Source organism: Dermacentor albipictus, chromosome 1 (genome assembly GCF_038994185.2).
Source record: "Dermacentor albipictus isolate Rhodes 1998 colony chromosome 1, USDA_Dalb.pri_finalv2, whole genome shotgun sequence".
In the NCBI taxonomy this organism is placed as follows: Eukaryota; Metazoa; Arthropoda; class Arachnida; order Ixodida; family Ixodidae; genus Dermacentor; species Dermacentor albipictus.
In genome coordinates this window covers 110,816,224-110,844,122 of record NC_091821.1, presented here as the reverse complement: position 1 = coordinate 110,844,122, position 27,899 = coordinate 110,816,224, and the positions used below count along the sequence as shown (strand labels likewise).

Genomic DNA, 27,899 nt, shown 5'->3' with positions numbered 1-27,899 from the left:
ATGCTCTTCTCATCATATCGGAATAAACAGCTGCTGACGGCTCCTTCCTCAGCGACAGGCGCGAGCGGCTGCTGATGAATCGCTTTTTCGGAGCGCCGTCGCCAGCTGCTGCCGGTAATGTCTGAGGCGAGCAAACAGTGAAGCCGTCTCTCGTAAGTGAAGGGAAGGCGCAGCGCTGACAATGTTTTTAAATATCACTCATGAGAGCACTGTAATTGCCGCACATTCGGGCACGCAGAGCTCGCTGTCACGTGGTATTTTTAACTCCGTGGGCTTTCATTTTTCCCGAATAAATATGGCCATGCTAAGCCTATCTCATTGGAAATACCTGGGTTGGGCAATATTTGTGGAGCTCCACAACTTTCCTATTGACGCCTGAACGTTTCAAGCTTTATTTAAAACGTTAATTTATCTCGGCTAATTACTAAAAAAAAATATGAGAAAAAAAAAAACTACTGTAAGTTTAGATAAACGCTAACAACATCCATAGAATTTCTGTTCTGCAGAACGCATACGCATAGGTTTTTTCGAAACCTTGGTCCAAGTTAGCTGGGACACCCTGTGTGTGTGTATATATATATATATACATACATATATATATATATATATATATGTGTGTGTGTATATATATATATATATATATATATATATGGTCTAGGGTCTGCTAACGACTAAGGAGAAGATGCCGCAAACCCTCCCAGCTCTCCTGCCTTGTGAGCACAAGAAGACACATCCTTAGTTCACCCTCACAAGCTGAGGGTTCACCCTCACAATGCACAAAATTTACAAAACTTGCCACTTCTCTACAACGCTATACAGGTCAAGCAAAGGAAACAAGTACAAATCAGTCATAGATGTACTTGTGTGGCGGAGGCCGAAGGTTTGAAAAACTCTGCCTTTTGTCATTAAAGAGCCACCTAGCATCAACCCGAAGCTGCTACAACCTACCGCAATTTCTAAAAACATTTCTTATAGGACTGCCACCCCTCAGCTTCCACCAGAACCGATTTTTGTTTTTTGCCTTCCTTTGCCACCATCATAGTGTACGAGTATTCTTGCTTGCATAGTTTACTGCTGTGTGCTCATGCCTGTGCTTAAGCACTGCATATTCAGCATTCTCGCATGTGTTATTTTGAGTTATGGTCTCCAGGAACACTAATCTATATCTTGTTTTTATCTCTCAAACCACAACTGCAACTTGCTCGCCCTCAAAGATCTTCTATAGGTACCGTGCAATCACTTAGTTTACAGTTGGGCACTCACAAATCGGCAATACTACTGTGCTTGCACCTCTTATTGCAAGACACATAAAAAATGATAGAATCTGATCTAGTGATTAAACAATTGATTACTGCAAACTTCTCACTTGCTTCATTCTTTTTATAGGTTTACTGAGTTGATTTGCATGCTTGTGTGGCATGCCTTCCTTTCACCACACATCCCATGGAGGAGTACAGTCGCCGACTGATTTTTCGGACATCGCGGGGACCAAAAAATAGTCCAAAATCTTGTTCAGCCAGAAAAATAAAATATATTAAACTTAGAGCAACTGATAAAAAACCTTGTAACGCCCTGCCTAATACTACACTTGGAGGCGATCAGATTTGCATGGATTTGTGCAAGAGTGATGTCATCCGCATAAACAGTCTGACAAGAGCGTCACCACGTTGGCAATCTCCGTTGGAGATCAAAGAAACGAGCCACGCTTCTTCACACCACTTGGCTCTCGCGAAGGCACAAAAGGTTGTGCCAATCACACAAATCCGAAGCTGCACGAACACACACAAAGATGCGACATCGCCTCCGAGACACACCTGCTCTGTATACACGCCACATGCAAATAACAACTGAAACTTCAAAATAAATAAATGAAGAAAAATGGATCCCGAATTAAGTGGTTATAATGATAGTGCTGACAGAAAAAAGAAATAAACAAGTGCCATCCGCTAGAGTGTTTTGTCAGCCAAGAAAGAGCGGCCATGGCCTCCGATACTGGAGGATGTGGCATGCTCTCTATTGTAAGCGTGCGTGTTTTTATCTTGAGGGCGATAGAGCGGGTCACTAAAGGCCGAGCCTGGCCTGGCCAAGCCAGCAGGAGATCCAACATGGCAGCCCCCAAGAATCGGGTAGCGCACAGAGTTTCATACAGTAATTACTAGAGGGAACTCTAACACTAGTGTCTATGAGAGCTGCAATGGGAGCAGTTGGCCCAGCAGGGGAATCAAGGGAAGTACATGGATTTGCCTAAACTTAGTCCTTCTGGCTTCAAACGACTTCATGATTGTAAACTCGTCATTTTCCACAATGTACTGTGTAATAAACAATTTAATAAACATTATTAAAATTTTCCGATGGACCTCTCACAGGAACTCTAGCACAGATGCCTAATATAGAAACCATTAGGCCACGGACGCATGCGTTGACAAGCGATGTGAAACGCCCTTATGAATTTATTGCGGGCATGCCCGTGGTGCATTTCGATTTGGCCACCTCGATGAGCTCAATCGTTGCAATTAGTGTTGAAGCGTGTGTTTGTAGCATCTTCTGCACTTAGAAGAGTATAGATTGCTCTGAAATTTATAAATCTATAAATGGCATGGATGATATTAATAACTTACAATGTGATCTTGACAGTGTAGTAACGTGGTGGAAAAAATGGAAAATGCATTTGGATATAAGTAAGTGTTGTTTTATTAGTTTTACTAGGAAACACAAACCTTTCCATTCTTGTTATAGCCTGTCTTGTACATCGATCGGCCACGCTGAAAATTTGAAATATCTTGGTGTCTACTTGTCTTCTGATTTATCATGGAATAAACATATAGGTGGCTATGTAACTGGTAAAGCCAATGGTGTGTTAAATTTCAGTAAATGGAATTTCAAATCTGCCCCAAAAAGCCTTAAGGAAGCTCCGTATGTCACCAATATATGTTCAATCCTTGAATATGCTTGTAGAGTATGGGATGCTCATGGCCAAATGCTAATCTATAAATTTGAACATATACAAAACTGCACTGCACGCTTTGTCAGTGGTAATTGTAACTTTAATTCCAGTACAACTCACATGAAGAATGAATTAGCTTGGAAGCCTCTTCAGCAGTGATGAACATTTTTGCAATTAAACTTTTTTCATTCCATTTTTTAGGATGAAACTGATAGTAATAAAAGTTTATACATGATGAGCGCAGGTTACATATTGAACAGAAATGATAATGCTAAAAAGGTTTGTGAAATAAGTTGTTGAACGGATGTATTTGCGCATTCTTATTTTTTTTTTTTTTGCGATTCATAAGTGGAATCAAAGTTGGATAAGAGTGTTGTCGATGTTCCCACAAAAATGTTTTCCTCTTCCTTGAAAGATGTATGCTCAGTTGAATGTTCAAGTGACAGCTGTGCCTGTCTGCTTTCTTCATTTGATTGTAGATGTTGTTTCAGCCCCCCTACAATAATGCCCAACTGGGCGATGTAGGTTTGTAAATAAATAAATAAATAAATAAATAAATAAATAAATAAATAAATAAATAAATAAATAAATAAATAAATAACTTTCATTGGGGCTTCGAAGAAGAGAAAGTGAGTGAGGACTGTCTTGAATAATTCTGCAGCAGGAGACCCACAGTTGTACACAGGCACTAGCTCCTGACCAAAAGCACATATAATTTCCAATTATTCACCAATTTCCAATAGTGTCCAAGTGGCAAACTTGGGCCCAAGGCTCAACACATGCCTAACCTGATCAGGAATCATAACAGCGCCGACTGTATGCACGGGGTTGCTCGTTGCCTTCGCCTTCTTCAGTGTCATAGAATGCAGGCGGAAGAGCACATGTTGCCACAGGTACTTCACTGATCTGTCGACCATAGCGGACAGGTCACACCACTTCTCCTTCGCTTTAAGAACGCCTTCAGCGTTTTGTAGCTTGAGGTACAAGGCTTCCCTGAGGCTTCCCTGAGCCTGCCGTAGCCATTCAGCGCGAAGGATCTTGCAGGCCCAAATTTGGCACGGAACCTGCCAATTCACCGCATGAACTGATCACCTACGTCAGGCAAGTAGCCTGAAAGGTTCATGAGGTAGAAGTGGACAGGTGCGTGGCCAAAGGTGTTGATGTGATTTCGTGCTTTAAGCCGCCAAGCAAAAAGCTACCAATTAAGAATTTAGTGGGTTACCTTAAAGCGAATTCCCTTGTTCTTTTGCTTTCAGACAAAGAAGGTGGATTTGTGGTTTGGCCTAATTTTTTCTTCCTCACAAAAGCTACCACTGCCGTTGATTCTGTTTTTCGACCCGTGGTAGCCATTTCGTTGCCAAAAGTTAAATCCGAAGTTAAAAAGCTGTGCAACGCGTTGGCTTTCGAAAAGCTGTCCAAAGCAGTCGATAAGTGCAAGAAACTTAGCCTTGACATGTTTTTCACGGCGAAGACACATAAAATTGACTGCTCCCTGCGGGTTATTAAGACAGAAAGAGGGATGTGGCAAAAATCTGTGGCCCTGTTTTTACAAGAGAAACTTGACTTGCTTACTGTCGACGACCCTATTTTAATAAGGAACTCAGACGCTTTGACAAGCTTTCTCGAAGAGAATAACAAACGCTTACGAGCTTTTCCAGTCTACATAAAAGATCTATATTATTCGTTGCCACATGACAAGTTGTTGCAGTGTGTTGATAACGCCATTGATTCCTTTGGTGCGATAGCTTTCCAGAATCGCACTGGTGTTGATAACAGCAGCCTCATGGTACTTTTATCGTTTTACCTAAAATCGACGTTTGTATCTTTTAATGTCCGGACCTACATTCAAAACAGTGGTGCGTGCATTGGCTCATGCCTAGCCCCTGTCCTAAGTGACACCTACCTTGCTCATTATGACAGGCTGCTATTCAGCACAGTACATAAACAAAATGTCATGAAAGTAGACCGTTTTGTAGATGATTTTTTTATCCTTGTAGATTGCAACAATGCTGCTTTTTAGCAAACATCAGACAAAATCGTGGAAACTTTTAACAATTGCTTTCATCGGCTTGTGTTCACCCATGAGATGCCTACTGACAACAGCTTACGATTCTAAGTCATTTTACTTCTTTCATGTGATCATGTATGCTGGATGTACGAACCAAGAAGTGGGAAACCTCTTTTATCATTTGACTCAACCCATTCTGAGCCGGTTAAGCGAAGCATCAGTAATCTTTGTCTTACTAATACCCTCAGGAAATCTTGTCATCATGCCATGCAGTGCAGTTTTGCAGGTCAAATTGATCAACTTTTGTGTGCCAGATACCTGGCTACACTACTGCCAGCTATAGCTGAAAAGCTATTAAAGCAGATAAAGAAGGACAGTCACACAGAAGCCCAACAAAGAAATAATTAACAAGACACCGGTAGTCATACCATATTTGCATAACGTCTCTCACAGATTAAAAAAGATTGGCTGCAGGGGTAGCGTGGAAGTAGCGTTTCCTGCGCCAGATACGCTACGCAGGCTCTGTACAGCCGTAAATCTGCTCCATCCGCGCAGCACTGTCTGTTCGACCATGCACAGAAGCATTTTGTGTCTTTTGGGTCGTTCGGGGTGTTTATTCAATTCCACTATCATGTGGGAAGAGATATATAGGCGAAACTGGTTGCTGCCTTAATGAAAGGCTCAAAGAACATGATTACAATGTGCACCAAGCTATACAGGGACACTTAGGAATTCACTGTCGTGACTGTGGATGTAAGCCGAATTTTTATCAGTGTGAAGTGCAAAAAAAGCACCGATCACAACTTATGCGGGAGATTACTGAAGCTGATCTCATAGCAAAGGCTGGCAGCACGTGTGTTAGCACGCCATCTTAGTGCCTATTTTCACAGGAAGTATTTCTTGATCAGTTTAACCGTGCATGACAGAATTGCACGTTTTGTGACTCATGATGGTGTAGTCTTCTATCGCTGCAACATTTTGTGAAGTGTTGTGACGACATGTCTGGATGCTTTTTTGGAGCTATATATTTTGTGCAACTTGCCAACAAACCAGTTGGAAGCCAGCGCTCTGTTCTTTGATCTGGCCAGCTCAACTTGTTTCTTCCTTCTTATGTTGCATTGTACCAGTTTAAGAATGCAATACGAACTCGCCCAACCCTCAACACTAATGAATAATATTCAGAGGTTCTTTTTCTTCAACATTCATATTTGATTTCATTAGAAAAGCTCACTATTCGAACATCCTTAGTATTTTACTTTTGTGAATATTGGCATAAATAAACCCAATGCTTAATTAGTCAAGTAAGGACTAATATCAAAATTTGGGCAAAAAGACTAATTAGCAGAAAGGAGAAGCACGCAAGACAATATGCTAAAGTAATGCCCCATTCTTTTCTTGTTCCTTTTTTTAAAACAGTTAAAATGCACCAGTCCCTGCACAAGCACTCACCAGCCCAACTTTTTAGAAAATAGTGGGGTTCTACTGTACACACGTTAAAGTGAGTTATGACATGCATTGCGAAAACAAGAACTCAAAGTATATGTGATGACTGTACCAGCATATAGGTGCTGAAATCTGGCAGATCAAGTACGATGGACTGGCCATCAGCAGGCAGCACAATCCAGGCAGGATGAACACGGCCATGGCCAATAGAAGGTTTGCTCTCAAAAGGAGTGTGCAGCACGTGGAGGGCACTCAGAATGTCGTGCAGAATAGTCAGATGGGGCAGGACAGGTCGGGCATGGTTCACCAGGTGCTTCCCCACGGAGGGAACCATGATGTACACATGGCGCTGGTCCTGCAGGCACAGTATTCTCTATTCAAAACATTTAAAATGACATTCCTATTGTAGGTTGAACTCTACATTCACAAGCTGTTCACAGCAGTGGTGCTAATAGTGCAGTGTCTCTCTCAAGTTATTGCACCAAAAAGAAAGGAATAGTAAATGCTATTATGCAAATATGCAAATTTGCAGTCACCAGATGTGCATTGCAATATGTGCAACATCAAAGTATTTGTTCTTCAAATACTGGGTACCTAAAAGTTGGGGGAAATTATTTGATCAATCTGCATTTTATATGAGCTTGCACCCACTCCCACTTTTTAGGTCACAGAGTGTGAACAAATGGTATATAAAAAAGCTTTGTGCAGGCATTTTCAGTAAGGGTTATGCAGCAGGGTCTAGCGAACTATTGTCAGCAAGTGAGTTCTGTGGAACTCGCAAAAAGTAAAGGAAGTTTGATGAAATGGAAAAATTGTCATCTACCTAAGAATAGCCACAAAGTTACAAAAAACGCTTCTCAGAAAGAAAGCTTCAAGGCTGGAGAAAAATTTTTCCTGTTACAAAAAGTGAACTAGGGACTAATGCTTTTTTGGGGCTGGGCCTGAGATCATAGGCACGAGATCAACCGACGACCGAACAGGTGCCATTGAAATCCCCGGGCAACCAGCCAGCAACTATCGAGAACTCAAGTTTGTCTGTTAGTCATGGAACTGTGTAACTTTGCATGAAAATGGAGTAGTGGCGCATACTAAGTTCATTTCTAAATAAAACTAGCACTGCAAGTAATATTACTGAAATCTGCCATGAAAGAAATATACAGGGTGTCTACCAAGTTGACATTTCCAAATTCCCAGAGTTTCCCAGGTTTTCCCTGAGTGGCTTTGTAAGATTCCCTGAAGGACACAGAACTTTGTTTTATGTCAAGACAGGCTGACACCATGTCGCCCAATGCTGTCACTCTCTAGCAAGCATTATAAAATATTTAAAAAAAAAAACGACTTAATCCAGTTTTAATAATAAGGAGTAGTGTTTATTTTATTCAAAAAGAAAACAGAAAGGAGGGCTTAGTGAATACACAGAAATAAAATACCGATGAAAAAATGCTAAAACCTATTGCGAATTGAGTCACACATTCTCAAATACGAATAAAAAGGAGATGCATACAGAAGCAAATATTTTCAAATATGAGCTAGTTCAATTGATAGCAAGCTCATTTGTATGAGGCCTGGACTTTGTCACAAGTGAGATTCCCTCTCTCAACAGCTGTTAAGTCATCCTCAACTGTCCTGACATACTCTCAGTCCACGGACAATGCCTCAGTATTGCATTTCACTGCTTTAAAGAGTTTATATTGGTTTGGATGAAGGACACCTGTATCTCAATGTCAATCAACTTCTTCTTTTTTGGGGGGGGGGGGGGGGGGGGCTCAAACTTATTCAAAGAAGCAGTGGCACACTTCCTTTCCAGTTCATTCCTCAATGCGTAGGTCCTTCCTGCTCTCGTCCTCCTTCTACCGCACGTTCGCCCCACGGACCATTTGAAGCATCCTCTAGGTACAGTCAACGTCCAATTTCTCTGACTTTCTTGGGGCCATGAAAACGTACGAAAAATCGGGCAGTTCGAAAAATGAATGCATGTCTTTTAGTCCGCTTAAAGGCTCAAGTCACCACAGGCACATCAGAAACAGCTCTGAATGCCTGCCAGTACACTTATTAGGCATATTGGTGCTTGTACTGTGATACGAGATGGCGGGTTCACGCGTGTGTAAGGAATACATACTGTGTCCCGTGACAATTAGCCCTTCCTCCAATTCCCATGATTATGCTTCACCGCAATAGTCTGGCGTATGCTTCGCTGCGTAGCATTACTCTACTAAGGCGAAACTGACTTTCGGAAACCACCATAATGCAATGCGTCGTCCTTCCCGATATTCGAAGACACTGGCGAGAATTACAAAGGCGAAGCCGGCGCCAATTGCTAACAGCAGCGAATCGTTTTACTGAAAAATACGGCGCCGAACAGCAAAAAGCTTGGTAGCGAATGCTGAAGCAGCTAGGCCTAAAGTTGCCATGGTGGTGGCTAAGGCTGCCAGCGGATTTGCATGTGAGAGCGCCAGTTCGAAGCAGCGAGGTAATCAAAATGGCGATGGTGATGACTATGATTAATGCCATTTGGGACCTGGAAAAAGTCTGGGAAATCTGATGGTGACGGGTTCTTGCATCTGAAATTCCAGACGTTCTTATACACTGACTCTATGGGGTAGGTTATGGTGCCGGTTGTTGACTGTACACTGGCAACTCCTCCAGTCAACAACACGGCATCAAAGTAGATTCTTTATGATTCCTCTTTTACTGAAGCCAGCATTACCGCGACTTTCATTCCCTGTCAATAAAATTACAGCTAATTTTCCCTTGACCTTGCAAATGCCTTCAGTTTATTTTTTTTAAAGCCTGCCAACGACTTCCTGTCAAGAGCGCGTTAACAACACTCGCCGTTTGCCACAGTCCATCCTTTTCCAACCACTCCCAGCAAGGTACACAGTATTATCATGAATCTGAAATCAACTGGTCCTGGTAATGACAATATTTCCAGTTGTTACATAAAGTACACTGTCGATGTCATAGCACCTATTTTTGCACACATAATGAATTTAATCTTTAAGTACAGTCGAACCTCGCTACAACGAAACTCACAGGACGTGCGAAAAATTTCGTTGAAGCAAAAATTTCGTTGTGGCGAAATTTGCCCCAAGACACTGACAAATTTGACTACACACTCACAGGCATCATTAATTTCTGGAAAAAGACGGTTTCCTTTTGTTGTGGCAAAATCTGACCCAAAACACTGTCAGATTTGACGACACATTGAAAAACTTCATTCATTTCCGAAAAAAGTTGGTCGTCTTTGTTTGCCTCCGTCCTTTGGTCATCATCGCCGCGGTGCAATGTTCGCACTCGGTCAGCAGCTGCATTGCGACGTCGTCATCGTGGGTGCCAATGAAATTACGAATGACGTCAAAAGCGTCCATTACATCCAGTGCACGAGGCAGGGCTGAAGCATCTTGTTCGGCGCATAACACTTTCGCAACGATGTCATTTCGGGCCTTGAAGCGGGTCAGCCAACCTGTGCTTGCCTCAAAATCATCGATGCCAAGCATGCAAGCATAGTTGAGTGCCTTTTGCTGCAGCACGCTTCTGCTGATTAGCATTTTCTTGGCACGCATATTAAGGAATCATGTAAACAACGCCTTTTCAAGATCCTCGTGTACAGCTTGAGTCAACTTCTTCCGTTTGGCGGATGCCCCCACAGAAAGAGCACTGGTGATTGCGTCCTTCGACTTCAAAATTGTCAACGGCGTGCTGTTGGAGATGCCGAACTCTGCTGCAACGTCTCCTTTATTTCTGCCGCTCAAAGCCTCGCTGATGATTCGCGCCATCACCTCCAAGGAAAGAAACTTCCGCTATGTCGCCATGCTGGCCGCACGCACAAGCACAAACTAAAATCTGCATTGCCGCGTTGCGCCAGCGATCACGTGACCTAGGATGGATACGGATTGGCTGTAGCTCCCGATTGGCAAAGTGGGCCTGCGCCTTGTCGCAAGGCGGCTAGCCTCATTGTCATCACCACCAAACAATGGCGCCTCTCCATGAGTTTGTTTATCGGCGACGGTGCAGTGGGCGCACGTTTTTGGTGAACTTAAGCGGCGTGGATGTACGAAAAATTGCGGATGATTGGTGTTATGTTTATTTTATCGCAAAGCAAATTTTAAAGCCCAGCTCAACCGAGCAAAAATTTAATTGAAGCGACAACAAGCCCGAAAAATTGTTCGCTGTGGTGAGAACTTTTTTTGCATTGACTTCTATGCCTAGCTGATGGGGAATTGGAAATATTTCGTTGAAGCGGCGTTCGTTGTAGCAGGGTTCGACTGTACTGCATTGTTTGTACTGAAATGAAGACAAGCAAAGTTGTGTCTGTAAAAAAGAAGAGAGAGAGAGAAGAGGGTGCTAGAACAGTCGTGATTAACTATAGGTCAATTACTATTATTTCTTTGTTTAGTAGGGTTGTCATCAGTCATCAATACCTATAAGCCAATTGCTACTATTCCTTGGGTTAGGAAGGTTGCTGAGAAATTCATTGCAGTATGTCTTACAACATACCATGACCAATTTAAGCTAATATTGCCACATGCATTAATATCTTGACGAGGTCTTTTCACTAGCCTTGTATAAATTGAAATCACTGATAAAATTAAAAGCCCTATATATAACAGCAAGTTCCTCTGATTGATTTGCAATGATTTCTGTCAAGCTTTCGACCCTATCAATCATGGAGTTCTTCTCGACAAACTTTTCTTCTTATGGCATAACTGGGCCCCACTACAACACTACAGCACATTCAGTACAGTGGAATCTCGGTACGATTCTGTACATTCCCAGCCAATGTCCCAAACGATTAGAGAGAGTACATTATGGGGTTTTGTGTGCCAAAACCACTTTCTGATTATGAGGCACGCTGTAGTGGAGGACTCCGGAAATTTGGACCGCCTGGGGTTCTTTATCATCATCATCATCAGCCTGGCTACGCCCACTGCAGGGCAAAGGCCTCTCCCATACTTCTCCAACTACCCCGGTCATGTGCTAATTGTGGCCATGTTGTCCCTGCAAACTTCTTAATCTCATCCGCCTGCCTAACTTTCTGCCACCCCCTGCTACGCTTCCCTTCTCTTGGAATCCAGTCTGTAACCCTTAACCCTTTGACGGTTTTCGCCGTACATGTACGGCGGCGGTTTTCTGTCCCGCAAGGTCTTTGCCGTACGGGTACGGTTTCGACCCTCCGCTTGAAATTTCGCGCCATAATGACGATGCACGCTTCCTGGGAGGTGCTGCCACCTCTTAGGTCTTACAAGAAGCATTTGAAATTTGTGCTACCTTCTTGGGGAGATAAACAGAACTGACTTCAAGCTTCAGCGCGTCGCGCAGACTGCGGCCACACCCCTTTTTCGGTTTCGGTTTCGCCGCGTGATCGCAACGGAGGCGCGCGAAACGTCATTTTTCTCTTTGTCGGCACTCTCTTGCAAATGCTGTGGAAGTTTATTTCTATCTTGATTGGCTTCGCTCTTAGCTTGTTTATAACCGCCGCTCGCGGGGTATTCTCGCTCTCAGAGGCAACGCGCTTTCGTGGTTTCGGTTCCGCCGCAACGGAGGTGCGCGAAACGTGATTTTTATCTTTGTCGGCACGCTATCGCAGGCGCGGCGGAAGTTGATTTCTATCTTGATTGGCACGGCTCTTAGCTCGTTTATCACGGCCGCTCATGAGGTATTCTCGCTCTCTGCGGCTGCGCGGAGACTTGTGTTTCAAGGAGTACCACACTCTAAAATACTATTGAACATATTGCAGTTCTGAGTGATGCCGACACCAAAATACTGTTCCCTAATTTTTTTTACTATTTATTCCCGACTTTATACATCTTGTACATTCAATATCTGCAATAAAATAATTTGACCACCCGGGAAAGTTTTTTTCAAAATAATTCGACCCTCAAAGGGTTAATGACCATCGGTTATCTTCCCACCTCATTACATGTCCTGCCCATGCCCATTTCTTTTTCTTGATTTCAACTAAGATGTCATTACCTCGTGTTTGTTCCCTCGACCCAATCTGCTCTTTTCTTATCCCTTTATGTTACACCCATAATTCTTTTTTCCATAGCTCGTTGCGTCGTCCTCATAAGTAGAACCCTTTTGGGGTTCTTTAACGTGCACCTAAATCTTAGTGCACGGGTGTTTTCACATTTCGCCCCCATCAAAATGTAGTCACCGTGGCAGAGATTCGATCCCACGACCTCGTGCTCAGCAGCCCAACACCAAAGCCACTGAGCAACCACGGCGGGTTAATGTCCCATAGAATACAATACATATAATACAATTTTTGGATGATGCGTTTTATCTTCTGGTTCCCGTGAAGATAGTATCAACGAGATTCCGCTGTATTTACTTAATCCTACACAGACAATCTCTGTTTAAGGTGCGTTTTTACACACCAAAACTATCGACATAGGAGTTCCACAGGGGTCTTTATTAGGACCATTATTATCTCTCAATTGCACAAATGATCTTCCAGATTGCTTGTCACCAGAGACAGGGAGATTACTTTACGTGGATGACATTACCATTTTCACTTCACATGACTCCACTAAAGCCCGACAATGCAGCTATAAAGCTATCTTTAAAGTGTTATTAATTAATCGACACCTCAGAAACTAAATTTGTAATCTTAAGCTGCAGCTAAAAAAGTTTTGTAACATACTTCCAGTTTGAGTGAATAATCAAGCAATTTTACCCATTGACCAATGCGCATTTCTTGGTGTTGAGATTGGCAGTTTTTTAAGCTCTAATGCACAAAATGAGCAATGAAAATAGAAAACAAGATATGGCACTCATGTTTTTCACAAAGCCTGGCAATACTTTAGCCTCCGTTACACTAGTTGTTCTCAATTGTGCTTTCATTCATAGTCACTTTAACTATTGCATTAAACAGTGGGGTCACATGCATAATACAAACCGAGGTTCACTGGAGCACGCGCAAAAACACAGCTCTACTCTTTCATCTACAAAGTAATCTACTTGCAAAATTAATGTCCTACAACCTAAGTATTATTGCTTACTGCATGGTACACAACCCCAACCTTCTTTATATTGCAGGAACAAATTCTATCACAATTTCTCATTTACACATTTCTCCTTACAAAATAAAAGTTTTACAGACAAAAGCAGGTACTAGTTATGGACAGAAAACGGGAGTTCGGCTGCCATTAAGGTATGAAACACTATGGGGTTTAAAAACTCGCCTGTATTATTATCTTTTAAACATGCAGTTGGCTCATTTATGAACAGGTGATGTCGATTAGTTTTTATGCTATTTATTTTCACTTCTCGATATCATCCCATATCCCACTGTAACTCACTGCATGCTATATTGAATGAAGTGCTGCATGTACTGATGACATTATAACAAGCAGAGACAGATCAGTCGATGTAATTTATGCTAGCCTTTTCTTGTTCTGTAACCAACATATAATGTTATCTTCCTTCTTCTCCCCCCACGTGAGACCATTAAGGTTTGTATGTTGTATCTTCATGCCAAGTGTACCTTTAATACACATCAAATTAAGGCTTTAGATTAGTATGTACTCTGTTTTGTACAAAAATACTTTTTTTTCCTCTCTTTCTCAAATATACATGATAATCTTTACCAATTTCCTTTTGAATAGTTTTAATTCTCATATGTAAGTTACATCAAGATATCAAAAAGCAACAGATGTACTCTTGAAGTGTTTGTTTTGCAATTGCTTTTGTTTTATCCTTATGCTATGTGTATTGCAACAAGAGTGCCCACTGCAATGCTTTCACCAAGGCACCTCTTCCTGTATATTCCACTTCATTTGTATATTCCTACGAGCCTGTAATCAATAAACTTTTACTCAAGGCTCCAAAATTAATTCAAACATTGCCAGAAGTACCAGCATCGCACAATCAAAGCTGCACACAGCATCTGCAATTTGTGGCATTTTTATAGCAAACCCTTGTGCTGCATGACAGGTGAATGCAAAATATCCGCCGGCCTTGAGTATCGAAATTCTGTAAATATTCTTCCGCTGCGCCTAGTGTTGCAAAAAATGGTGAATATTTCTCCATTCATTCCCCCACCTTGACTCGAAGAAACGGATGGCAGCATTGTCCCTAGAAAGAAGTGGTCACTGCTTTTCAATGATGCTCCACCTCAATTATTGCGAAGTGTAGCATCTTTCTCAGACGAGGGGCTCGTTTGAGTAGAGGATCGTTTAAAAGTATGGGGAGTTACTCTTTTCAGTAAAAAACGTTCTGTCGCAGCAATGCTCAATTATTTTAACGTGTTCCAAATTATAGAGTGCACCATGCAGTAACAAAGAAGTTAATGGAACCAAAGTCTTACCTCTGTGACTGATAATCTTCTCTATTACTAGAAAATAAGCATATATGACCCTTTAACAAGTCCACTCGCAGCTCAAGATTTGCTATCAGCTCCACGTCTGAAATTAGAAACTGTGCTGCACAAAACATACAAGAATTTTCAGGGCTTTCAAGAACCTTTACACCCCTTATTAGTTTGTCTGCTAAACAAAGGCACATCTTGGCAGTAAGCACTTGTGAATTAATCCTACTTTAGATTCGATAAATCAGTACTTAGATAATGTCAATGTTTTTTATATATTTTGCAAACACACAGCTGACCGTTTACCTTGGAGAGAAAAACTGCCCTTATGGGAAGAAGGTGACTGCAGCGGGCATAGCTGTACTGTGTAATCTTCATGAGAAGTACATCCAGGTCACCAGAAAAATCCACTGCATACTCCTGCAAACGTAGGGTTGCAAGCATTATGTGCAACATCATAATACAATGAAACAACATCCTCAGATGCACCTAATGAAATGCCGAAAATTTCATCCTCTTTTATATGCAGCAACATGGGGGCACACAAATTGGCCTTACCTTGAAATTTTGATATACAGTCGACTTCCATTAACTTGATTATGGTTGATTTGATTTTTCGGTCAATTTGATCTCAGTCGGTGCCCATGCATTTATATGGGCCCAAACTTTTATTTCGATAGTAAAATTTGCTCTTTCCAGAAAACCGGAACTTGACGAGTCAGCGCACATGTGCCTGACCACTATGGTGATGCCAATAGCGAACCCTTAAGTGGTAGTGCCTGTCTTGGGCCACGCTTACGGAAAAGCAAATGCGTTGAACACGTAAACAAAAATATCTTGTCGAAAATGCCTATTTTTGGCCTGCTCTAGGAAGATTTTCCAGTAATAACCGTACCTCACAATCTGCCTCACTACAATAGTTACCCGATTTTAAGAAGCACCTCTTATTTCAAGAAAATTGTGGCCTGCACGTAGCAATAGGCATGAAATCAAAACCGCCTTTGTGGCATTTGTATGCCTTACCACGTAACACAGATCTGTTGTGGCTAAGCTGACCTTAGGAAACTGGCCGCCATTGTGCAACACATATTAGACCCTTGACCATTTTTTCTGCATCTTGTTTAATTTGACGTGCCCAATTCAATCAATTTTGTCGGTCCTATCAGGGCCAAATCAACAGAAGTTGACTGTGTTAATCTCCAATGAACAAGCTGCCACAGGAACATCGAAAGAATGCTATAATGTAAAATTTCTCGACTTTTTGGTGAACTTGCATGCCGCCACTGCAGTATTTTGCTCAAGATCAGCTCAACTGCACCCTGTGCACAGTTAGTGCACACTGCCTAGACTGAGCATCATCAAACAGGATGCTGCTTGTGCTCAGGGCAGCTGCTGTTTAAGCATAATAGTGCACTGGTTGTGCTGCTGAGTGCTGTTGCTTCTTCAGCACGATTGTGGCTCCATGAAAATTGACTATGGCAAATGCAGTGACAACCCAATAAAGATGGAGAGCACAGTGTTTTGCAGTGCTCTATGCAATGAAATTGCTGACCAATTCATTGGAGTTTTGCAGTGCTGCTACTAATTCCATGGACAACCGAAATTTCGGACACCTTAAATCATGCTGTTTGATAATTTGAGCTTTGCCTGCACGACTATGTAGTCAAGCAGAAAAAACAATATTTTTGTTTTAATGTCGCAATTTAAAGAGGGAAGTGTTGGAATATGACTTGCGAAGAACCCGAAATTATTAAGCTATTGCAGCACAGTCAACTTCTGTTATGTTACTTGGGGATGGAGATTTGGTGCATAGTGTACTTTATTTCTGTTGCGACAGCATGACATTGGCGTAAATATGGAGTGACCAGGTCTTGTATTGTGCAGAGCAGCACACTGACAAACTTTTATGGCCACTTGAAAAAAGAAGTCACATACTTTTTGGTAGATCCAATATTCCAGACTCCTAATTATTTAGACATTCCAACGGTTCCAGTCAAATCTGAATTATTAGCCGGTGACAGCATGGCAAATTTATGTAACTGTAGGCTTTTTATATAGCATTTACGTGGCATTCCTTTGAGTTAGTGAGCCAGTTTACACACACGACGTAGAGACAGTCAGAATTAAACATGATAAGGAATTCTAAGAATGTAACTCATTTGACAACACCCCATACCACTAAAACATTGCGTCATGGGTGCTTAGTGAGTGGATTATAAGGTTTGTTAAATTCGAAAAAGGTGCATGGCACCACGAACAAAAAAGGTGCAGTTGGTATGCTGGTTGGGGTGTGCCACACTGCACCCACTCGCTGCAAGGTGCAAGAATAGGCAGGTGTCTCAACAACAATCAACATCGGTTTCTTTCTTGTTCGTAGTTTCCGCTTCTTTCACTGAGTGTGAGAGCATGAAACTTTATGGAGCATTCGCCACAACTGTGAATAAAAATGTTAAAAACTTCTGATAAAACAAGAATATTGTGTTAAACTATGGTAATAAATATCTATTTCTAATGCAACGTTATTACATTTCCCACTTAAGTGATTACTGGAGAGTCACAATTAAATAATTCCTGCGAGTACTAGGACACAGCTTCAGAGCTTTCTGGTACAGTTTTACAGTCGCATGCAGGAGGAAGCACAAAAAGGCAGTTTCCTAGTGATTTATGGTTACGCTGGCAAATTGGCTCTCCGAATTGCACTTCTGACCATTGTTTAGATTGTGCTGATGCCTTGCTTTTATTGGGAAACGTTTTGCAACTACTTCGTTCCACAAGTTGCACCCACAAAGTGAGGGTCATGGTTTTAGCGAGTGCAGCAATGTGCGTTTTAGCATGCATGCCAACCGTGCAAGCTACTAATCTTTTATTTACGCAGAGCAGTGGCCACACAAAGCACTGTCTATTGATGTGAACACTATGTGCCGGAACTAAATGAAAGAAAACACAATCCCAATATGACAATTATGCTTTGTTACGTTTCGTCTCCGACGTGCGGTATAGCCGGCGCAGATGCAATGGATGCCGGGGCTTTGTTCACAGCGGCGGACATTTCGGCCACTTCAGCGCTGCCCCAACACCTCCTACCAAGCGTGTCCAGGCATGTTTCAATGCCACGTCTTCGTGTGTGTGCGTGTGTGTGTGTGTGTGTGCATGTTGGTGCCCACGCTTGTCAAAGCGCGGCAGCCGGGGAGAGGAGCTCCCCAACTGTGAAGCGAGGAGGTCTGACCGGCGCCGGCCCGGCGGATACGTCACTTCTTGTCACGTGTCCGTGCGCCGCCGTCACGTGTGCCTCTATCGAGGCATTCCTTCTTACCCTCGACTGCGAGAGTATAAAAGCAGCTGCCCCCGGACGCCAAGTGAGGCTTCGATTTCTTCTGTCGAGTAACGTGGTCTCCCGTTTCTCCACTTCGGTCGACCTGATCGGCCGCTCTTTTGCGATGCTAGAATAAACAAGTTGTTCTGTTAGCAGTCGACTCATCGTTTGCCAGGGCCTTCAGATGCTTCCAGCTGTGCCCCAGGCTGCCAGGCCAACGCTACCCTTGGGGCTTGCGACCCATTTGCAACAACTGATTGCCAACGGTGAGATCGTGACAACGGAGGCCAGCAGCGAAGATATGCGGTTGACTGTATGCTGAGCAGCACAACGGCCATCTGGGAGCAGTGCAACGAGCCCTGTGTGATGACTGGTTGCCTGCAGCGGAACGACTGCGCTGAATTCTTGGCTGCGAGGTTTGGTGAGTGCGGGACTTTCTTCTTCTGAGTTTTGCCAGGCTTTTGTTAGTGTCAGAAACATAGCTGGTAATTGTGGTTGTCGTTGCTGCCGGGTTAGTTTGCGGCAAGACAATAGTAGGCAGTAGAGAAAGCAGCATTCAGAGCAGCCATGGATTTGAAGTCGTTGCGCAAACCGAAATTGCTGGAGCTTGCAATAGAGTTGGGTCTGGATTTCTCAGACAAACTCAGAAAACCAGAACTGCTAAGGGCTATTCATGAGTTAGAAGCTGAGGATGACGAGCTGTCGGAATGCCTTGAGACCACTGAGGAGAGGGAGACGGCAAAAAGACAGGAGCGCGAACTTAAAGAGCAAAAAGAGAAAGAGGAGCGCGACCGTCAACACGCTTTGGAAAGGAAGCGTCTCGAGGTAGAGATGGAACGCGCTCGTAATGGAAGTCAGGCACACGGTGCAGGAGAACCAGTATCGTTCAAAATGACTGACCTGATGTGGCCGTTTAAGCTTGGAGAGGACATTGGTTTGTTCCTGGTTAACTTTGAGCGAACGTGCGAGAAGCAGGGGTTCTCTCAGGAAACGTGGCCACAGTGCTTGCTCACTTTGTTACCCGGCGAGGCGGCCGACGTAGTCGCTCGCTTGAAGAGAGAGGAGGCAGAGGATTTCGACAAAGTGAAATCGAGTCTGCTAAAAAAGTACAGGCTGTCAGCGGAGGCGTTCCGTCGGAAGTTTCGGGAAAATGAGAAAGGCAGAAGTGAGTCATATACAGAGTTTGCCTACAGGCTTATGTCAAACATGCAAGAGTGGCTCAAAGAAGAGAAAGCGTTTGGTGACCACGAGAAAGTTCTGCAGTGTTTCGGGCTGAAACAGTTTTATAGTCGTTTACCTGAGAACGTGCGGTACTGGGTCTTGGATAGGCCAGACGTTAGTACTGTGGCTAAGGCCACCGAGCTAGCCGAGGAGTTTGTGACGCGTCGGGCTCGCGGAGCTAAGGACAGTCAAAAGGGTGAATTTGGCTCCAAGTTTGAGAGGCCGAAGTTCACGCCCATGAGAGCAAGGGGGGACACACGTAGTGCGGATGCGAGTGAAAGCAGTCCGACCGAACGTAAAGAGACGGCGGCAGCCGAAGCCGAATGCAGAAAGCGGTTCGAGACGAGGCAAGCGCGCGTCTGTTATACGTGCCAGAAGCCGGGTCACTTTTCGGCGCAGTGTCCAAAAACAAAAACACAAGTCGTGTTTTTGTCATTATGCAGCACTGACGAGAGCATGAAGCTTCTCGAGCCTTACATGCGAGACCTCCTCGTGAACAGGAAAGAGTGCTTCGTGATTCTGCAGCTACAATGGATGTAGTTCACCCCTCTTACGTAGAACCCGATATGTTCACGGGCGAGTGCGCATGGATCAAGCAAGCCGTGGAAGCTCATAGCATGTGTCTGCCCGTAGCAAAAGTGCTTATTGAAGGACCTTTCGGAGCACTTGAGATGGAGGCTGCAGTGTCATCTATGCTGCCCCCCCCCAGTACCCATACCTATTTTCGAACAGGTCCGATCACCTCCTGTGCGAGAAGGGGCTTTTGTTTGGTGAGGCTAGCGTTCAGACCTTAACCAGATCGAGAGTTCGGGAGCTCGCTGCAAAGGTGGTAGTTGCGGGGCTGACGTTGTCGAACAATGAGAAAGGGTCGGAGGCACAGCAAGCTGATATTCAGAGCACGTCCGAACTGAATAAAATTGAGCCTGTAGCGTTGAAGGCACCAGATACTGGAGAGGAAATGCCCGACACGGGAAAGTTAGAAGAGCTATCTGCAGATTTGCTCATCGCGCCTACGTCAGATGGACTTAATAGGTTGCTATAAGTCAGCCGGTCAATGCCAGCGCATATGCCAGCGCAGATGCAATGGACGCCGGGGCTTTGTTCACAACGGCGGACATTTCGGCCACTTCAGCGCTGCCCCAACACCTCCTACCAAGCGTGTCCAGGCATGTTTCAATGCCACGTGTCTTCGTGTGTGTGCGTGTGTGTGTGTGCATGTTGGTGCCCACACTTGTCAAAGCGCGGCAGCCGGGGAGAGGAGCTCCCCAACTGTGAAGCGAGGAGGTCTGACTGGCACCGGCCCGGCGGATATGTCATTTCTTGTCACAACGTGTCCGTGCACCACTGTCACGTGCGCCTCTATCGAGGTGTTCCTTTTTGCCCTCGACTCCGAGGGTATAAAATCAGCTGCCCCCAGACGCCACGAGAGGCTTCGATTTCTTCAGTCGAGTAACGTGGTCTCCCGTTTCTCCACTTCGGTCGACCTGACCGGCCGCTCTTTTGCGATGCTAGAATAAACAAGTTGTTCTGTTAGCAGTCGACTCATCCTTTGCCAGGGCCTTAGGATGCTTCCAGCTGTGACCCAGGCCGCCAGGCCAACGCTACCCTTGAGGCTTGCGACCCATTTGCAACAGCTTGCATGATGCACATGATAGCAAGAGCAACTTTTAAACAATTGTTGGTGACCAGAACAATGTATAAAAAGACAAAAAAGTGCTACTGGCAATGGGGCAGTAATTTTCACCTGACACACAACACAAGCACATCTAGGCAAGCACAGGTGGAAAAATGTCTGAAAAGCACCAACTAAAAAGTTTTAGGAAGCTGGATGAATTCACTTCAAATCAAGAACAGGGAGTTCAGTATGCAGTTTTGTTTTATGTTCATTTTTTCTTCTCAAATAGCATGGTATGGAGTAATACAGAATCGGCAAGAGCGAGTAGTGCCACAGAAGAAGTAACGGTGCGCATCGTAAGGGCATCTGCAGCAATATACTTTAGCACAGGGTCTCACACTGCTAGCAGATGACCGAAAATGATGACCTCCAATACCATAGTGCTCCTGTCGGTGAAGAAAGGAAGCGCAAACAGTCGAAGCCAGCCTGCTCTGCAGGGAGACGGCATCGTTGGGACACCCGTCTATTCTTACACCACGCCTTGCACCCCATGCAATAGAGGACAGGGGTGCAGGATGCACTGCTGCAACTTGGGGAATCAAGGGGTTAGGTGCAGAAGGTGCAGAGAAACGCAATAGAATAGCTGAATAGAAGAGACCTATATATTTAGCTGTTTGCTTTTGGTCAAGAACTACAAAGTATTCTTTAGATAGATTATTTTTCTATTTATTGCAGTTCTTGCGAAAGGAATGCCGAAAGGAAACTTATGCGCGTTTCTGAGAAAGCAAGCTCCATGGCTGAAGAAAAATTAATCTTAATACAGAGATTGAACCTAGGACCAACACCTTTCCAGGGCAGTCGCTCCAGCATCCAAGGTAACCAAGAGGCAAGCAGATCACAGAGCAAGGCTGAATTAATAGACAACGCACCTTAGTGAATATAAATTTTATGTTGAGTGATTTCACCATGTTATTTCATTTGCCCCTTCTATATATATATTCATAGATTCATAGATTCACTAATATGCAGGAAATATTTGCAAAGTCTAAATTGCAACAGCTCACTTTAGCAAAATTATATAAAGTTACTTTAGTCAAGAGTGGCCTGTGAGTGCACCATCACCACCTGCATGAGCTCATGGTCGCTTGTGCTTTGCTGAACTTTCTCTGACTGCTGCTAACTGTTCGCCCGTGTCCCACTGCAACAAACAGCATTTGAAGTGGTGGAGATGCTGGGCTTCGCTCTATCTGAAACTTAGAAATCGCAAGCTATCCCTCAAGACCGATGCCGCAAACATCGCTCCTCTGACGGCCTCACCCACTCTGGTACGTGCCGGTGCCTTGCGTTAGCAAGATCCCTCCATCTTCATCGGCACAGACTACAAAGACACTGAAGATTGGATCTGATCCTACAAGCGAGTGCCCTAATAATTGGGACAACAATACCAAGTTGAGGAACACAATTTTTTACCTATCGGACGCTGCCAAGCTATGGTTTTTTTAACCATGAAGCCTACCTTACTACATAGTCTGTCTTTAAGACCAGCTTCACCAAAGTTTTCATTTGCCCAGCAGTGCAAAACCTTCACGCAGAGCATTACATGAGCACAAGATGCCAGCAAGCCAGTAAAATTTTAAGTTATACAGAAGACATTGTCAACCTTTGCAAACATGTGGGTGTTGATGCACAAAGAGGATAAAATCAAGCATAGCATGAAGGGTATTGAAGAGGACACGATCCAAATGTTGCTATCGAAGAGTCCTAGCACCATTGTTGAAGTAATTGACCTTTCTCAAAGCTACACGAGTTGCGCAGGCAACGCCTCCAAACCAAACGATACCCTATCAAGCCTCGTCATTGCAGATGACCATGCCCCTCTGCTTTTGAAGATCCAGGAGTTTGCTCGTGGAGAGGTCCCTTGCCAGCTGTCTTTGGTCTCTTGCATGCCACCATCACCCTCATTCACATTTACACTCCGGAACGTCGTTTAAGAGCAAGTCTCTCAAGCCACCCCTCAAGCCCATGAACTGCCGTCAGCAACTGCCCCTCTCACATACGCAGAAACAATTGCTCGACTTCGACCGCCAACTTTCTTGCCAGCAACTATGCCACTACCAGTACAGCTGCATCCCGACCTTCCAGCCGCGACTCGGAGCACACTCTCAGCAGCGGCGCACCTTGGATGATCATCCGATATGTTTCACTTGTGGAAGTGCTGGTGCTGTGACACACCACGGCCGTCGTCGTATGCTTCCTTATTCGAACGTCCAGCAACCACCACCCTACCTTACTAATTTTAATTAAGCACCTCCCAGCACTCCTGCTCCTTCATTTTACCCTCATCGCCCAACCCTGCCTACCAGTCACTCACCATCTTCACATCGATGCTTGCTTCCTCCGATGTGTCACCGTACCTAGTCACTGAGCAAGAAAACTGACGATCTGCTCGTAGATCCTGAGGCACGAATTGCGTCCCCATTGCAAAGTACGAGTCCTCGTCCTTCTCCAGCATACATTACTGAAGTGTCTGTTGAAGGAGTCACCTTTGCACTTCTCGATACAGGAGCCACTCTCTGTCATGAGCACCAAACTATGTTGTTTAGTTTGCGAAGTTCTGACGCCTTTGTTGGACCTGTTTCTTTGAATGGCAAGTGCATAAGAAATATTGCCTCTAACTGCCTTACTGCTCGACTCCTCATTAAAGGACTTCTATAGTCGGGTACAACTTTACAAAAAAGGGTAGGCCCTATCCAGATGACCGAAGCGCGACAGCTGATTGCCTCTGCAACTAAATTAGTCCCGCTCAAAAAACCGTGCTTCTAAAACGTGTAATTCTCGGTATAAATAAAGACTTTTTTATTTCGATGACTGGTTTGGTGGAGCTCTCATGATTGGAATGCTACAGCACATGTCAAATCGCGAGAGAAAAATAACCCTGTGCCTTCTACAACGCTGCGCGTCGTCTGCTTTGTAGCTTCATTGCAAGGGACAAAAGTAGAAATAGCCGCTCTGCATGGCTTTTGCGCTTGTTTATATGTACACGGCACACTTACTACAACTTTTCCGAGCTTAAAATGAATCAGTTGCTATTTAACAAGGATTTTAAAGAAATACATTTATCAAAACTTACCAACCTGGGGTGAGAAGACGATCGAGGCAGGAAAGGTACAAAAATGCTTCATTCATCGTTTTAAATAAATACTCTTGGTTTTAAATAGCATAAGATTTATATTTCTTTTGGTTTTGTGTCTTCAAAAACTTATTTTCAGGACTGATAGGTCTTTTTTTGTTCCTTCTCACTTTTCTTTTTGTGCAGCAACACAGTATGTGAAAAAACCCGTAGCTATCAGGAGGGACCAGACTTTGGCAAACTTTCCTCGTCCTAGCTTCAATTTGGAGCAAAACATCATGGACCAAACATGCAGTATGTTTGTAGTGGTGTGTCGCTGCGGAATCCTGTTTTCAGACAAAGCGTAGCGCAGTTTCAGCGATGCTCGCTGCAATCTTTTATCGCCGGATCATGGCTCAGAATAAATGCACGCGGCATGAATGGCACATCGTAAGCTCACAATATTTCCGGCATGGTAGACCACCACAAACAGTTTGCAAATTCAATCTGATGAGGGGCAAGCACACATGACTGACACGACTCAACCCAGTTCAAAGTGCAAGCAGCCATCTTCTTAATTGGTGAGGACACCGCCATCCAGCTCGTGATGTCGGTCTAGAGTGCACGTTCACTGGTGGAGGCTCGTGTGCATCCCGCCTTGGAGGAGTAAATGCCCTTTTTTTCTAAAGTTGTAACCGACTATACATACCGTTGAGTTTGTTGTGCTCTGCTTGTGCTCCCATGATATAACTTTAGGTTGGAACTTCCTTGCCAACCACAACAGCATTATTGACTGTTGTTGCGCCGAACGTGGACTTTCTGTGCTACAAGATGTTGACACTGTCGACACACGCCATCTTTAAGATAAACTTCTTGTATTTGAACAATCACCATGCCTCTGTGCTCTTCCATCCTTGTGCCTATGTCATGTGCCACTATTTATGATGGTACAGTCCTCTTTACACCCTCGGATGTACTTCTGCGATGCAATTGTTCTGTGCTGCCCTTTACTCTCCTCACTCTTCACATAGTAGTCACAAAGATACTCATAAGCAGCTTATTTGTGCCGCCTCTAGCATTATTTCATGGTGAATGCATCGGTCGCATTCAGTCCATCGAGAACATTTGCATCTTTGATGTTCCTGCCGCTTCCATTGCTTATTGCGGCATGGCAATGTGTAAGAATAAAGACAGCACAAGAAAGCGCAATCGCACAGTGCGAAAAGAAACGACAATGGAGCAAAAAGAAGCAAACAGAACCAAGCCGATCGAGTGCTCTCACTGGCTCTGGCAGCACCGTAACTGCTGTGGAGGTATCTCAGATGCGACACGCGTGCCACCACTCACCGTCATGAATCACTGCTAGATGTGCCGCACGCTCCGAGACCCGTGTTCGTCCCACCTTCTCCTTCTAGCCACCGTAGCTGCACTGAGATCCATGCAAAGCCGCTCCAGCGCTAGAAAAGGAGATGCCCAAAAACCTGCCTCTCTTTGCTCACACGGGAAGATGATGCTCTTCAAGCCACCATTCTTCTCGACTTATCCTCACACGCTTTTACTTGCACTCAATGCAGAGAGCACCATAGTTGCGACAGGATTTTATCGCCCTTGGAGTTTATATGGATTGCGACGTTGCAGCATCTTTGCAGTCGCTCTTGGTCGCGTGGCGTGCAATTTAAAAGGTGCGTTCACAAGCGGCCGCTTCCAATTCAACCATTTGATCATCTGCGTCTCTGGAAGTATCAATTTATCATCTCGGTATTCGTTCGCAGCAGCAGTGAAATTTCCTTGCATTGAACTCATGTATACACACTTCATTATACAGTCGAACCTCATTCATTAGTTCGGAGAAAAAAATGAGAGAAAAAATGTACAATCCAAAATAGCTAAAAAAATTTGACAAATTCTACTGTAGCTGATTTGTATGTAATACGAATTGTGCACAAGGAACGAGACGCCAACACACATTGACTGGTGGGACTTCGGCGGCCTGTGACACATTTTGTTATTTTCCTATTACGTAGTGTTTTAAGAAGGTGATAGGAAACCAAAATGAAATCAAGCTGGTGGTTGCGCCGGATGTCGTCAGAGCAAAATGAGACGCTCACATCCTCACATCACGCTGCCTACAGCAGGGAACGGCAGGTGCGTTTGGATTGTCGCCTACTAAAAGCATGCAGTACGCTACCAACGGCACTACACCCAACGTGCTGTAAAGCACATAAGTCAACATGCTTATCACAATAGGTTTTGCGACGATAGCTGTGAATGCGGCGTGCGTCAACCTTGGGAAGAGGTTTCCTGGTACCGGAATAAGAAATTGAGGGTGTGCCAGCATTTTCATGTGAGACGGGTGGGCAAGTATTGCGGTGAAGCTGCCAAAGAAGCTGCCACGGCAGGAGGCTATGTACTATTCTCTGCGAACATTGTTTAACTGCGCGAATAAACGGACCACAGAGAGAGCATGGGGCAGGGACGGCCACCCGTCCTTGTCCCATGCTGTCTCTCTGGTCCATTTATTCGCTCAGTTAAACAATGTTCGCTAATATGAACCAACTCGCCCAACAACAAGTTCTTCTAAAGTACTATTCTCTATCCTGTGCACCTTGTGCATTTTCCTGTTTACATGGGATCTACAGATCATCCGGAAAACGTATCCTACGATCGCAGTTTGAAGATGTACTGAACGTTGTTGCCGAAAAATTGCATTCCCAGAAAACGTACAAACCATAGGTGCAACTCTATTGGGTCATCTTTAGTTTTCTCGATTGTGAAAATTGGCACCTGGAAATTGTAACGGGATCATATCAATGAGGTTCTACACTATTGAGGTTCTAAATGCATGGTGCAGTACGCACAAGAAGTTATAAAAAGATAACCACTTTGTTATATTGAGAATTGCATTCTATTGCAATTCATTATATCCAGGCTTAACTGTATAACCACAATGGTACCTAGCATGACCTAAGCATATTTCCAAGAAAAATCATACAGGAGCTTTGCAGCTATGCATAAAAAGGGAACAAATCTTAACACATACAATTATTAGCACGTCCTCTTCGCAGAATGTTGTCTTCAACTGTGGTCCATAGGTCTCGGTATCGAAAGCTATGAGCTCCCACTGTGATTTCAGAAGGCTGTTGAACCTCTGAAAAATATTAATTAGAACAACACCTAATAAAGTACAGATCTTGGGCTCTTAATAAATTTGTTTGATTATCGCTCTTTTTTGAGACGCAGTTGGGCTAGAAGGCAGTTACATAAGACCTTCATGCAATTAAGTATTATCGATAGTGGTCAAGCCAGTCACCAATTTGCAGCAATTTTTAGAGCAGGAAAAAATATGTTTTGGAGTACTTATAGAGTTGAAAACATGATGATTCAAATCACTTGCAGCAGTTCAAGAGTGTGAAACCATTTGGTGCAGAATCTTACGACTGCACTACAAGTAAATTCTACTCTACAGTAAACAAAGAAACAAGGTCAGAGAGCACAAGCAATGAGGCTTGTCTTCCCATGAAAGAGTGCCTTAGTATGTTGCAAACCGATTCTTATTTAGTAGGCAATAAACTTTTTTACATCACCTCATGAATAATGTATACCGTATCTACTCGCATAATGATTGCACTTTTCTGTCAAAAAAGATGCCGCAAATCCAGGGGTGCGGTCATTATGGTGGTTAAATTTCCCGCAAAAAGAAACTTTTTTTTTTTCATCCTGCATTTGCTGCGGGATGACAACAGGTCAACAAACAGGCGGCTGCCACTGTAACCGTGTGGGACACAAAAACAAAAATGGCGGCCGGCGGAGCAAGCCGAATGCGCCGAACGTGATTTTGTTTTCTTTTTGTGACTATATTACGCGCATTGAAACAGTTTCTTCCATATCAGTAATGAATAATATTTTTAATATCGCAAGTCTGCGGCAATCACGTA

General features: G+C 43.9%; 1 protein-coding gene across 6 annotated transcripts in view; it reads right to left on the bottom strand.

Annotated features, from left to right (window-relative positions):
- Positions 1-27,899, bottom strand: part of LOC135907720 (serine/threonine-protein kinase 31-like) — a 326,396-nt gene that overhangs the window by 49,143 nt on the left and 249,354 nt on the right. For all 6 annotated transcript variants that reach the window (XM_065439440.1, XM_065439441.1, XM_065439442.1 and 3 more), the window contains 3 exons: positions 27,005-27,112; positions 15,013-15,126; positions 6,508-6,750 (listed from right to left, as the gene is read on the bottom strand). In XM_065439440.1, the coding sequence (XP_065295512.1) occupies positions 6,508-6,750; positions 15,013-15,126; positions 27,005-27,112 (465 nt within the window). The remainder of the gene's footprint in view (positions 1-6,507; positions 6,751-15,012; positions 15,127-27,004; positions 27,113-27,899) is intronic.